The following is a 14,122-nucleotide window of genomic DNA, read 5'->3' as shown; positions in this document are numbered from 1 at the left end:
AGAAAGGCGGTACTACAGCAACACCTGCAGAGCCTCGAGGCGCCCCCTGACGTCATCATGGTTCAAGAAACTCACACCGAAAACGCACCAACCCTCCCGGGCTACCGTACGCACGCAAGCCCCCCCAGCGCAAGGGACTGCGGTAAGGGGGCCGCTCAAGGGGTGTGCACCTTCATTCGGAAAGGGCTCACCTTCTTCAAGCACGAATACTTCCTCGGACGCAGCACCATCGAACACTGCGCGACCGAGGTAGTCATCGGCAAGAAGAAGAAGGAGTCCTTTCTTCTCATCAACATCTACAGTAACCCTACGCACCGGCACCAAAAATTCAAGAAACTCATGCACAAGGCGTTACGCACGGCACCGACAGACACCATCGCCATCTGTGGGGACTTTAACGCATCACACAAAGAGCTCGGCTACCACCGCACTACAGTCAAGGGCAGAGACCTGCTGGACGCGGCGGCCGACGCCGGCTTCACCCTCCACACGGACACAGCGGCGCCCACCCGCATCGGCACCTCCGTCACGCGCGACACCAACCCAGACCTGGCATTCGTCCGCACGAGGACGTCGGCTAAGAAGGGGGTCGAGTGGCGGAACACGGGCCACAACCTGGGCAGTGATCACTTTATCATCGAGCTGGACCTACCGACCTCCGCCGTCAGGTCCAACGGAAGCCGGCGAAAACACAAACTCACCGACTGGACCCGCTTCAGAGCGGAGTGCCTGGAACCGCAGGGCGAGATCACGGACATCGAGAAGTGGTCGAAAGACATCGTGCAAGCAATCTCGTTCGCGACCACGGAAGTGGAAACGGACGAAGACGTGCGGCAAATCGACAGCCGCCTCGCCCACATGATCGAGGCCAGGCAATCCCTACAGAAACTCGCCCGAGGGCTCACGATCCGGGCAGGGTGTATACTTTCTATGCCTATCACGGAGCGCGGTGTGCGAGGGATCGCCTGGTCACATTTCATGACATCACAACACACTACCACCTCTCCCGCCGGATCTACCCACCGGCGGACCAGCAAGGGGATAATAACAGAGCGCACATTTGGCATTTACTACAAACAAACACCTTCCCAACCCAGCTCGTCTGACACACATACACCCAAGTCTTTCCTCGGCCTGTCGCCTGTGCGGAGATCAGGCCACCTTTTCTCACATCATATGGGCATGTCCACAAAATACGTTCCACCTATCACCTCTGAGGAGGAGCACTGGGAGGCCGCGCTCCGCAGCTCCGATCTGGACATTCAGGTCCGGTTAATCGATAAGGCTGTGGCAGTCTCCGGTGAGTGGTGTATGCCACCGGCTACAAGCGCCACCTGAATGGCATGGATGCAATAAAGTTCTCTCTCTCTCTCTCTCTCTCTCTCTCTCTCTCTCTCTCTCTCTCTCTCTCTCTCTCTCTCTCTCTCTCTCTCTCTCTCTCTCGCGCGCGCGCGCTTCGAGTGGTTTAGTTCGGCGCTCCCAGCAGCGATTGTAGTGGCGCGTGAGGGATGCGATAGAGGCTTCATCTAAGTTGGCCGGTGCTTTGTTTGTGACTTGGTCCTGACCTGGAGGGTATTTCATCGGATCTTCTGAAGCGCTGCATTCACTGCAGCCGTGGTAATGAGGGTTTGGCTTTCCCGTGTAATCAGGAGGCGCGCGTAAGGGGTGGGGTACATGGGCAGGTATTTCTGCTGCAGTTTGCCGAGCAGATCCTTTTGCGATCCCTTGAACTTGGGTATAATGGTCTTAATTATTTTGCAAGTCACGCATTTGCCTTTCGCAGGATCAATGAGGTATCTGCAGTTTCCAGGTTTTGGATGCGCTGAGGGTCCCCCGGAGCCTGTCACAGAGCTGCAGCCAGTTTTGAATGCAGAGCTCCACTCTGTATTTTGAGTCCTGCGCAGAGAGTTTCTTGCTGTAGCGCTGCCGGTTCCACCTCCTGGTAAGGCTGCGGCGGGCCTCCCACGTATGTAACAACTTGGGGTCGACACTTGGAGTCTGAACCGTAGCTTTGATTTCTTGCGTTGCTGATTTAATAATATCTCTTCGAATTGGTGAAGCCCAATTATTAGTGTTCTCGATTTTTGAGGCAGATTGGATCGCCCGCTGCTCCCGGAACTTCGTCCAGTATACGATGCGGGCTACACCACTACTTACTCGATCGGTACTCCTCCCCTTCGACAGCTGTAACTATAACTGCGTGGTCACTACCTAGGTATTCCCCAGTGTCTTCCCACGTGGCTTGAGAAATGTTTCGCCCAAACGTGAGGTCCGGGCACGTGTCTATGGACACACTTGCCCAGACTGGTAGGTGCAGTCCAGTCGGTGAGGAGCGTGAGCTCCTGCTCTTCAACGGAGGCCATCAGTTCGTTTCCTCGCCTACTTGAGTGTAGTGCTATCCCCATACTGGGTGGGCTGCGTTGAAGTCGCCAAAAACTAGCAAGGGCCAGGCGTTAGCTTTCTGTACTGCTTGCTGTATCAGACTGCGGAGTTCGGACAGAATTCCGCTTTGGCTGCAATATAAGTTAAGGATAAAAATGCTATTTCCTTTTCCGGGTTTACGAGGTATCAGCTCTGTGAGAGTTGCCTCCGTTCCGGATTGCCGTAGCGTGCGTTGCACTGCCGTTACTCTCCTGCTGACAGGCGTGTTAGTGTCACCCTGTTCCGGGGCACCGTGGGTGATGCATCCAGGGCATACGAGTTGACTTCTTGCAGTGCGATCACATCCGGTTTGCCTGTGCATGACTAAAGGAACTGTGAGAGTGTTCCAAGTTTTCCTTTGATGCTTCTGGCGTTCCATTGCCACACTAAAAGTTTTTGCTCTTGCCTCCCCTTGCGGCTAGCCATGAATAGCTCGAGTGGGGCAGCTGCCTGGTCATAGGTATCTTGCGAGGACGGACGTAGATACGACTTATCTCTACGTGAAGTTCTCACAGCTGACTCACTTTGGCTTTCCGGTGCGTCTAGTCTGCCGAACATTATGCCGATGGACTGTTGGAGTTTAGCTATGCCACCCGCAATGGTTTGCGTCACTTCGTTTATCTTTTCGGTAAGCTTCTCCTGTCCCCCCGTTGTGTGCATCTCTGGCGTCTCATTACGTCTTGGCTTGCCATTCTGCGTTATTGTCGTCTATTTTCATCCGCTTCTCCGCTTTTCTCGTTGGACCTCTTGACTTATGGGACATCTCGACCAGAAGCGCCCGCAATTTGCGGGGGGGGGGGGGTTGGTTTAGCCTGTGAGGCAATCTGAGTGATTGTGGATCTGACGATGGATCTACATCATCATCTTAAGATGAGGATGTAGATCTGAGAATGGCTGGAGCGTCAAAGATCACCTTCAACTAATCCGCCGGGCTGAGGCGACTGGACGCTTTAACGGGGTCCCGAGCTGAGGAAATCGACTGTTTGACCCTTTCTTTTAATAAAGTTTAATCTCACTCGCTTCCCTCTCTCTCTCTTTCTCTCTCTCCCTCTCTCTCTATCAGAAACTACCTTAAAGGTACCATGAAGACAAAATACAAGTTGGTTATCGAAATTGCCTCGTTAGAATAACACTGATACCACTTTTAATGAGAATTTCACTGAAATAAGCTGTATAACGAGAAAAATAGAGAATAGGCATGCGAGACCCCGCCGCTTTTTCACACTGAACTCATGACGTATTGTGGGCAGCTGGTTGCGATTGGTTGCCGCCGGCAAAATTCAACGCAAATTAAGCAGAGATTATAAACTTGCAGAACGAGTATTTGCGCTTAAATTTAGTGCCATTCTTCTTTATAGCAGTGAGAATGGTGGTGTAAACAATGAAAGTTACGAACGAACACGTAAACAGAAGCACCAGTATGTACGGCGCGCACTATACCGGCCGATGCTGCACAGTCGTCGGGCGCGTTGGTCTGACACAACACTGGCCATCTGGCATAAGCGACATCGCCATTTACGTGAACCTGTTTGTCGAGCATACCAAATTTTTCACAAATGATTACCGCCAACCGTAAAAGTAAGCCAAGTACAAATCCGGCGGAAACAGAGCAAGTACGTAAACGCGGTCCTTGAGGTCATGCAGACAAAATACAAGCTAGGTTTATTCGAAAGATTTCGTGTTTTGTAGTGCCACCAGCGTTTGTACGGAAGCAAACGACGCTTTGATCACTGATAAATTCACCAATGCAAGTTTAAACTTTGATTCTCCCGCCAAATCGTGTGTTTTCGTGACGTCTGCAATGCAATCATTGGTCTCTTTTTTTTGCCTGCTCAAAGCAGCTTTGAGCAGCTCCAAGCAGCTCCAAGCAGCTCCGTATTTTATTTGCCCATAGAACATCTATGGCGGGAGCGCGGGAGCAGCTTTGGGCTGCTTGGAACTGCTCAGAGCTGCTCGGAGCAGGCAAAAAAAAGAGACCTCATATCTGCTGGGAAGCCTTGTTTATCGTTGGTTAACCTAGACAGCGCCACCATACCGCGACGGGCCGTTTTCTGCCTTTGTTTTTGACCGTATTTGTACCTGGCTTGTTAAGGTACGTAGAAAATAATCGTTTCGTGAAACATGGTGTTCGCTCGACAAATATGGTCACGCAAGACACCGCCGCTTACGCCAATCGGCCAATGTAGTCTGAGACAACCCCAAAGCTCCGCAGTGCTGTGCAGCTATAAAACAGAATAGTGCGCGCAGTACCAACAGCAGTACGCATCGGTACTTCTATGTTTACGTGTACAACTTCCACTGTTTGCCCCCACCATTCTTACTGCTATAAAAAGAATGTGCCCTAAATGTAAGCGCAGAAGCTCGTTCGGCAAGCTTATAAGCCCTGCTAATTTGCGTTTGCTTTTTTCGGCCTCAGCCAATCGCAGAGCTGGCACATATGACATAGATTCTGTTGCGAAATATGAGCTAGTGGGTAGCATGGCCATTCCCTTTTTCCCTAATTATGTAGCTTATTTGAGCTAAGTTTACATTTAAAGTGGGGTCAGTATGACTTTAACGAGGCAACCTTCTAATGAACCAAACTTGTGTTTTGTCTGCATGGCCCCTTTAAGCGGTGTCATCCCGCCAAATTTCTCAATGAATGAAGCATCGTTTGCTGCCGGGCAAGCGTGCGAGGCACTAGAAAACATCAAATCTTTAAAATAAAACTTGTATTTTGTCTTCATGGGCCCTTTTAAAGTAACGTACGCAATCGGCACACGGTGGCTAGTCCCCCCAAAACTGACATGCCGAGCGCGCGAAGCGGCGAAAGTGGAACGAGTCTAGGGAAGAAGAAGACGAAGCACACAGCCTCCACCGGTCCTAGAACGCTCAAGGTAAGCTTACTGACGCAGTGAGACGTCCGTTCTGCCTTTTCCCCGTGTTTCCTTCTTTATTCTTCTCTTTTTTCCTGATGTTATTGACCGGAACATTTGTTTTTGTCGCTTAAACCACTTTGACGGGCTGGAAGGGGTACTCTTCGTTCGACCGTCTACGGATCCTGCTGAGGAGAGGCAGGGATGAAATGTTTGGTGGGATTGCGTCAGTATTTGCAAGTGTATCAGGTATACACTTGCAAATATTGATATATGTGTATATGTAGTGTATCACTCCGCCAAAGCGCCGGACCCGTGACGTCAGTGCGCGCGCGTTTTGAATGGGGTTTGCTATGAATGCGTGATATCGTCTGCCTTGTCTCACTCAGTTTGTTTGTCGTCGCTTGAGTCGTTTATACGCATATTAAGCCCAAAAAATCACGGCAACGGCTCACGCCATGTTCAAAATATTCCCAGTAACGCCCTACTTGCGCCGCGCGGAGAAACATCCGGCTACGGTGATAAGACACAGCGGCAACTTCCGGTGCCGTTCTTAAGTTGTCACCGAGTGTAGACCCTTTGCAAAAAGGCGGACAACACTGAGAATTCAGCGGTGGTAACACTGGTGCTAAACGCGACGACGCCAATAGAAAGGAAGCAGGTCGTAGCAACGCCGTTGCGGTTGCACGTTTTCGCCCACGGCTTCACGAGTCTGTTGCCCCACGACGCGTATGCAATTACGTGGACGGTGGACGGTAGCTACTCGATAGAAACTCTGTGCTCGCAGCCTTTTCGCTTCCTTTCTAATGGCGGCGCAGCGGGTGCACAGTGTTGCCAGAGTGGCTTGCTGCTTTCCCGCCAACGATTTGGCCATTTTGCAAAGGGTCTATAGTACAAACTTTACTTAAAGCCAACATGGCTAGGTGACAGGATTCCGGAGCCTTCCGTTGTGGTTTCCTGGACCACGTGGTTCGAGCTGCCCCGCCCCCTCGCCCAACGCTCTCCGTTCGTGAAAAGGGGAAGTGGGTTGTGGATTTAGGGGGCATCGCCACATGCAGTGGACCCATGGGTACAGTGTACTAGAAGAGATAGGTGTGTCGTCTGGGGCCGATTAGGGGGGCACCTTTTGCGATGAAAATTTCTGCTGAGGAACTCCTGTTGTAAGCAGCACCCCTGGCGGCCGCTGCTTGCCAGGTGGTTTAAGTTTGTTTTTAAATTAATCCTTATTTATTGCCCTAGATAGCCTGATTTCTTTATTTCATGATATACAGTTTTGTAGAACCCGTCGAATAATTGTTTATTTTTATTTAAAAATTGATAGATGGCGCTGGCTGCAACAAGAGTTCTCTGGGGAACGCCTGCGCTCCATATAATTTTTTCATCGCAAAAGGAACCCGCGCTCTCCATTGGTTTTTCCCTCGAAAGACACACCTGTACCTTCTAGTATACTGTAACCTGGGTGTCTAGAACAACTCAGGCCTGGCTGAGACGGGGGAGGGGGGCGGGGAGTGTATGGAGGAGGACAGAGAATGGGGAGACTGTGCCCCCACGCAACAGTGTTGGTCTGAACGAGACGCGACATGCGCCCTTCAGCACCGCAGAAGAAAGATGCGGCGGGTGGTAGAAGGCAGCGTTAGTGGGATGTGAGCTCGACTGGAGGAGAACCGATCGCTGGCTGAGTGGGCCTGAGTGGCCGAAGAGCGAGGTCCGATCTAAAGCCACTCCTTAGTCCGGACCACGTTGTAAGAATATATCCGGTCCGACTCAAACTGTGGCCCAAATCAACACCGTAGCTATAGGATTTATTTCTTTACCGGGGAATATTTTCCGAAATTTAGGTAAGGGCAGGGCAAGTTTGAGCCCTCGGACCACTCTCTACTTTGCAGTGCAGTGTGGTGGGGGAGCCATAGCAACACAGGGATGGACTCTGACTGTACCCCCTCCTTACCTTCCTACACACCTGGCTTGCGCACGTCACCCAGCCGCAGGCAAACGGGAGTGATCGTGTTATTCGCTGTATGTGACCATCCTTTCGAGCTGGGTGATGCAGTCATTCGGAATAAATACATGGCCCTTTTTGCGGGGACACCGAAGCAATAGTGGGATCGAAAGCATATGGTGCAGCAGTGAACATAATTGAAGACTCTAAGGACATTACGATGCCGGACAAAGACAACGATATGCTTACAGAAGAACCTATAGAATATCCACGACTCGCGGCGCCCGTGAGGTTTCGCGGCGCTTGAAGCAGACGTCCGGGTACGCTTAAAAGCTATGCGTCACTTGAGGATTTTTCGTCAGCATTTTCTTAAGGCTTGAACTTGTCGCTGCAGTCACTTCAACATTGAAAAAGACAAGACTAAGTATGATTAGGCCACTTGGACCTTGTTTTCTTTTCTTGTTATTGTGTACGTTACTGCAAGTAGTGCCGTATAATGAAAAAAAAAAATTTATTCCAATTCACGCTGTGAAGGTGCTTGGACTGGGAAGCTGTGAACAACACCCACAAACGCTTACCCATGCCTCTCTGTCTATCTGCCATACCTCTGCTGTCTTCGCCTCTCTGTCTCACTCCTCTCTTGATCAAATTTCCCGCCTTCACAGTGCTCACGCGCCTCCTGCCTGAACAACGCAAGCACAATTTCTGTTCTTTTTTTTTTTTTTTTTGCATGTTTTCATGTCGCACGTGCCGGCATTTTACTGCGCAGTTCCGAACGTGCCGTTTCTGGCAGCCACTTTTAGCGTCTTTCGAAGGGTGAGGAGGAGGGCGACACTGTGTCTTTGGTCATCTCTCTCACTGCTTCCCCCTCACTCTTGTTTCATCCGTCACCGCCAAAGAGCGCCCTCGATCGATATCCCCCTCCCCAGACGCTGAATCCAAACAACCGTCTGGCTCTTTCACGTCCGGGCGTAGCTTAGTCGGCGAGACCGCGGGCTCACGCTCCTCTTCTATACCTGGACCCAGGTTCAATCCTTGGCGGCGCCTGCAGTTTATTTGTGTAGCCAGAATGTAGCCAGTAGCCAGTAGTAGCCTGAGATGTATGTTTGTATAGCCAGTAGTAATTAAGTAGCCTGAGAGTTTTCTGCTGACACGAAAGTTTCATTGGCTGGTTAGAGGTATACTGCTTCGCAGTAAAAATGGTGGCTCTACCGGGAAGCACTTGCAGGAAGCGTTCTGACTTTTGTTCGCTTGCAGCCTCTAATTATTCACCTGTCCTGGAGCAGACTTCCCGCACTCGCCAGAGGCGATCGCTCCGAAAAAGCCGGCGACATGACTGCACCATCTGCTTTGACCAACACGGTGACATTCACCGTGCCCGATGAAACCGAACCTCGTGAGTTCTCTAGTGTGGAAACTGTTGCGATGTCTTGGGTTAACTTTAGGTCGACATGCCGTTCGAAAGACTGGGTTACACGATGACATTCTGGAGGGCCTCTTTCTATCCTTCCGGCACGATAATGAGGAGCGGAAAAGCGGGAAGGGCGCTTTGTGTAAAGGGGTCTTGTAAGCCTCTATACGTGCTTGCTTTAAAACAGTCAAAATATTTATGAAGGTGAACGCGCGCGCGCAGCGATATTTAAGGATAGCCTAATGCGAAAGGCGTTCATGGGCACGTTCGCTGGAACAACGGTGGGGGCGGGCCATGAAGACCAGATACAACTTTTTGTCTGAAAGAACTTGACTATGGTATCTCACCAAGCTTCATTCCAGCAGGGAAAGACGTTTTTTTTTAAATAAAAAAGACAAGAAATGTTGAATAACTTTCAAATTTCGCGTCATAATAACGTAATATGGACAGGAGTGGCGTGTTATGGAATGACACTAGAGACATTTTTATCAGTGTTTTAACGGCTCGTTAGCATTCAAGTGATGCGATCTTGCGGAGCTGGAGGCCCCGCTACAATTTCCCAATCATTTTTTTTTTTTTTTTTTTTTTTTTTTTTTTTTTTTTTTCTGTGGCATATGTCGGCTAGCGGCCATCGCTACAACGTCACATAAAAAACTGCCGGAAGGTAGCTAGGGAGTTGCCACTGTTGAATATATTTTCTTTAATATCTCGATTATTTGTTTGAAGTCGGTGACAAAATTCGTGTTATCGGGACAAAATAGTCACCTTTCTAATAAATCGAACTTGTATTTTTTTCTTCGTGGCCCCTTTGACGACGGGAGTTTTCGTGGTGAGCGCTGAAACCGACGAGCCCGCCCGCCGGCCAACCGCTGATGCGGGCAACTTAGCGCTTTTTTGTCGCTGGCTGGGTGCATAGCTGAAAGTACGGTGCACTGATGCTTCGGGTGTTCACCCTCCTAAACATTCACGGTTCACCCAGACATCGTATTTTTCTTTGTGAACAAGCTTCCCAGCGGTTCGCGGGAGAGTCTTTGAAAAAGCCAACTCTACAAGAACGAAGCCATTGTATGGTGGGCTTGGTATAAATTGAGCACCTTCAAAGTACTTACGCTAACGCATTGTTGAGGAGAAATTCTTGCAGGTGCAGTATGTTCATATTTATGTCAAAATTCTAAAGGCCCAGGGCTTTGTGCATACGAAGGATAACACCCATCTCCTGCCGTCGCATGTTATCTGCTGTCACCAATTCCTCCGGAAGAGCAGTCAATTCTGAGTTCTTATAATTCATGCAATTCTTATCTGTTGTCTGCCCGATTTTCCTGCAATAAACATGTGCCCTGAAACTATAAAGAGTGTCGGAAACTGATGGTACTTCCTCGCGTCCTCGTATGTAGCCGTGCCTTCATAGTGCTAAGCTCATACGAATGCTTCCTTTTTCTATGTTGGCGTGTGTAGTGTGTCGTGCACGACCCATGAAGCCCACGGGCGTAATCTCGTCGACCACACGTAGGTCAAAATGTACCTAATTCAACGAGCCGCGTGTGAGTGGCCAAAATCCAACTGCTGTCTCTGCAAGGGAACATACTCAGGAATTTCCCGACTCCAGGTGCTGCTTTCAGGAGCCTATTTGGGAACTGTATTTTGGGTTCAGTTACGGCAAGCTTTTGCCTTGACTTAGCGCGGTTACTGTGTACAAATCCAAAGAAATTTCACGTAATGATCAAACGTCGATATCCAAGAGTTAGCCTTTCATCGCTGTCGACCCATATTTTAATGAGTACGCTGAAGAAGGTTTTACGTATACAATGCCAACTGAACGAGACAGCTTTAATGAAGCTCAAAAAATCTATTCATTACCTCTGGCAATCAGGTTAGATTCATTACCGATAAACGGGATAGAATGTCCCGGAACGCTGAGCGAGACCCGCCGCGGTGGCTCAGTGGCTAAGGCGTTACGCTGCTGAGCACGAGCTCGCGGGTTCGATTCCCGGCTGCGGCGGCCGCTTTTCTGATGGAGGCGAAAAGCAAGAACGTCCGTGTGTACGAGATTTCGGCGCACGTTAAAGATCGCCATGTGGCCAAAATTAATCCGGAGCCCTCCACTACGGCGCGCCTCATCGCCTGCTTGCGTCGGCGCGTTAAACCCCACAATCCAACGCTGAGCGAGGGTATTTTCGAGGGGTGCAGGGTGGGAAATGTGGCAGTTTTCGAAGGGGCTTTTCCCTGGTGACTAAGCAGACTCTGTCCTATGTGCGAAAGAACAAGGAAACTGCTGTGCATGCACATACGCAGAGGAAGCTGCGGAGAAGGACCGTCTGACGATGAAGTGTCGGTGTTCTTTTTTGTCCCCGTGTGGCCACGCAGAGCAGGTGCGGGCCCTGTCGTCCACCATTCAGCAGACGATGATGACTGCCTCGTCGAGGAGAATGTACTCGGGGCTGGACTTCAGGAAACGCGCCACTCGAAAGCACAGGTGCATCATTCACCCGCGCTCGAGGATCAGGTGCGTCACTTCCCGTCTGCACGGCCAATTATCGTAACAGTGAATTGACAAAAACAGAACAACAGATTTGCATCCCCCTCGGGAATACGGTTGCGAAACGCTGGAGGCATCAGACGATCACGCGGGTGTTTGGCACTGAAGGAACGACGTCTGTCGAGTACGGAATGAGTACAGAGGGCAACACCCTTGTTTATAACAGCTTTGGTACTTATAGGCTTATCTTGCCTCGGCCGAAAAGCATTTCAAGAAAACTACTGTGTCATTTTGAAGTACTGAATATATATTTTGACCTCAACGTTTTTTGTGAAAAGTTTGAGTTCGCAGTTTCGAGAGGTAACCAGTTGAAGTTGAACTCGGTGTTATAGACAAGGGTGTTGCGCACTGTACGTTCAATCCCACTCGTCGCTGCCTTGATCGTGACCCAGTTTTCCGTGATTGAGAATCGCCTTCAATTATATGCTCCGTTTCAATATTCCATGCAGGGCTGTTGAATCTACTACTTATGCGAGGCGTCCAGGCTGGTTCGTGTTCATCGAGAGTATACGTTACCCACGTTACTCTGTTTTGTTTGTTTTCGGGCACCTCTACAAAACCTGTCGGATGTCCTTGGGCATGATCAGAAACTCTGATTAATTGATTGATTGATTGATTGATTGATTGATTGATTGATTGATTGATTGATTGATTGATATTGTTGTGACTTGTGGGAGGGCGTATATTCAGAAAATTTTAAGTTTAGGCTGGTTGACCCAGAGTATAAAAAATAGGCTGGCGATTACGATACTCCCTAATGCCTTATTTGGGCGCAGCAGAAGTGCGCTGAGGCAGCACTCACTCGTGGGTACTATCGACGGCAGCAATGATAAGCCTCTGCGTCGGCGGTGCGAAGTGCGTCTCAGGAAGGGACCGCGAACTGCGTCTTAAGCGAACGCACATCATAGTCACGCGCACGCCCCGGGGCCCTCACGTTTTCACCAAGCGTCGCGCCGTCGAGCGCCTCGTGCGGGCACAGAATACTGCCCCCTCCTCTCCCCCACCCGCACACTTTCGGAGAGCGCTGGCTCGCGCCGCCACGGTGAACCGCCCTCCCCTCCCAATTTCGCTACACTCTCCTCCTTTGCTTTCCTTCATCGTTCGCTTTTAAAGCAAAAATTTCTAGCTCTACCAGCCAACGGTTCTTTCGTGGCGTGCTGGACAACTCCCAAAGCGTCGTCGGCGGCGGCGGGGGGAGGAAGGGGGGCGGAGGGTTTCACTTACGGAGCACACTAGAGATGGCGCAGCGAATTTACCCAGCGTTCCCCGCGCGGAAGTGCGGCGGCGGCGAGCGGCGTCTTTGTCGTCTGCTTTAGCGACGGTTGTTTTGGAACTGTTTTGGTGCAGCTTCGCGTCAAGGTGCATTTCACGCGGTGCCTTCGCACGGCTTGATTAACTTGTTCGACAGCACCTCTTGGGTAACCCGAAGGAACTAAGTGGTCGTTTTTCTGCAAAGATACTCTAAGGATAGGTTTGCAAGGGACGAAAACGAGATGTACAAACTACATACAGACATCTGGCCGCTAGAGAAACGCTACCTTTTGCGCACTGCTTGTCATGAATGGGAATGCGTTTTCTAAATTGCTGATTACCAATTCGGTTGTGTTTTAAGAGTGTGGTACCGGGGTTCTTGCACCCGGCCGCGGTTCCCCAGAAAGACACTGAGCCCCCTCGATCACACCTTTACTTGGAGTCCCGCTACGCCAAGGTACACCGCTCAGCAGATCCGGCTGCACACACGTCGCCCAGCCGAGTCCGCCATGTCCTATCCTCGCTCCTCCCGCGCCACCTCCTCATCCTCAGCCGGCACATGTCCATCGCGCGGGATTGTCCACCGCCACTATTGCCGGATTACCACACTCTCCCCCCCTCCGAAGAAAAGGCCGACGCTGGCTGCCCTCGGCTGCAGTCGTCGGCACTCTCGAGGGACTCCCACGGCTCAGCCCGGATGTCAGTAGACCGGTGCCACAGGTGGCCTCCTAAGACCCGGGGGTCCTTGCAGAAGGTCCAAACGTGGCAAGGTCCTGTCCGCGGGCCTTGCTCCGCGGGTCGCGTCGGCACTCTTGAGGGACTCCCACGGCTCAGCCCGGATGGCAGTAGACCGGTGCCACAGGTGGCCTCCTAAGACCCGGGGGTCCTTGCAGAAGGTCCAAACGTGGCAAGGTCCTGTCCGCGGGCCTTGCTCCGCGGGGGTGGTGTCCGGCGCAGTCGTCAGCAGCTGTCCGCCTCGAGCTCCTGCTTCATCTTGGCGAACTCCTCCTTGGTCATGGAGCCATCGCCCTCGCCGAGCTTCTGGAGCTTCTCCCGCGAGGCGTCGAAGTCCGGCCGCGGAGGGGCCGGGGGAATGATCATCCCGGCGTAGTCCTCGCTCTCCTCCAGGGCGTCATGGAGCCAGATGAACTCCTCGTGCTGCCGAAGCACAGAGAACTCCGGCTTCTGGAAGTCCGACAGCGTCGTCTTGGTGTGGACAGTGAACTTGACCTTGTCCCTCTCGCTGAGGGCATCCGAGATGTCCACCACCAGAGACTGGTCCGCCAGGTCGATCGTGTCTGACCGCATCTTCAGCGAGCTGTCGGTCACATTTGCCGCGGAACACCAAAACGAGGAAGAAGACCACAATGCCCTTCCCAGGAACCACGGCCGGCCCCACGTTCAGGGCGCCAAATGTGGTACCGGGGTTCTTGCACCCGGCCGCGGTTCCCCAGAAAGACACTGAGCCCCCTCGATCACACCTTTACTTGGAGTCCCGCTACGCCAAGGTACACCGCTCAGCAGATCCGGCTGCACACACGTCGCCCAGCCGAGTCCGCCATGTCCTATCCTCGCTCCTCCCGCGCCACCTCCTCATCCTCAGCCGGCACATGTCCATCGCGCGGGATTGTCCACCGCCACTATTGCCGGATTACCACAAGAGGTATTTACAAAAGGCGAAAGTCGCAGATGGTTCTGATAAATAGCGA

At 51.5% G+C, this 14,122-nt stretch overlaps 1 protein-coding gene across 1 annotated transcript in view; it reads left to right on the top strand.

The window, feature by feature from the left end:
• Positions 1-8,370: 8,370 nt before the first annotated feature.
• Positions 8,371-14,122, top strand: part of LOC144168422 (potassium/sodium hyperpolarization-activated cyclic nucleotide-gated channel 4-like) — a 30,426-nt gene continuing 24,674 nt past the window's right edge. The window contains exons 1-2 of the mRNA XM_077697415.1: positions 8,371-8,611; positions 10,991-11,129. Of these exons, the coding sequence (XP_077553541.1) occupies positions 8,548-8,611; positions 10,991-11,129 (203 nt within the window). The 5' untranslated portion in view covers positions 8,371-8,547. The remainder of the gene's footprint in view (positions 8,612-10,990; positions 11,130-14,122) is intronic.

The sequence above is a fragment of the Haemaphysalis longicornis genome, unplaced genomic scaffold (assembly GCF_048455015.1).
Source record: "Haemaphysalis longicornis isolate Haplotype H1 unplaced genomic scaffold, Haemaphysalis longicornis Haplotype H1 scaffold_2, whole genome shotgun sequence".
Taxonomy (NCBI): domain Eukaryota; kingdom Metazoa; phylum Arthropoda; class Arachnida; order Ixodida; family Ixodidae; genus Haemaphysalis; species Haemaphysalis longicornis.
This window is presented reverse-complemented; position numbering and strand designations above follow the sequence as displayed.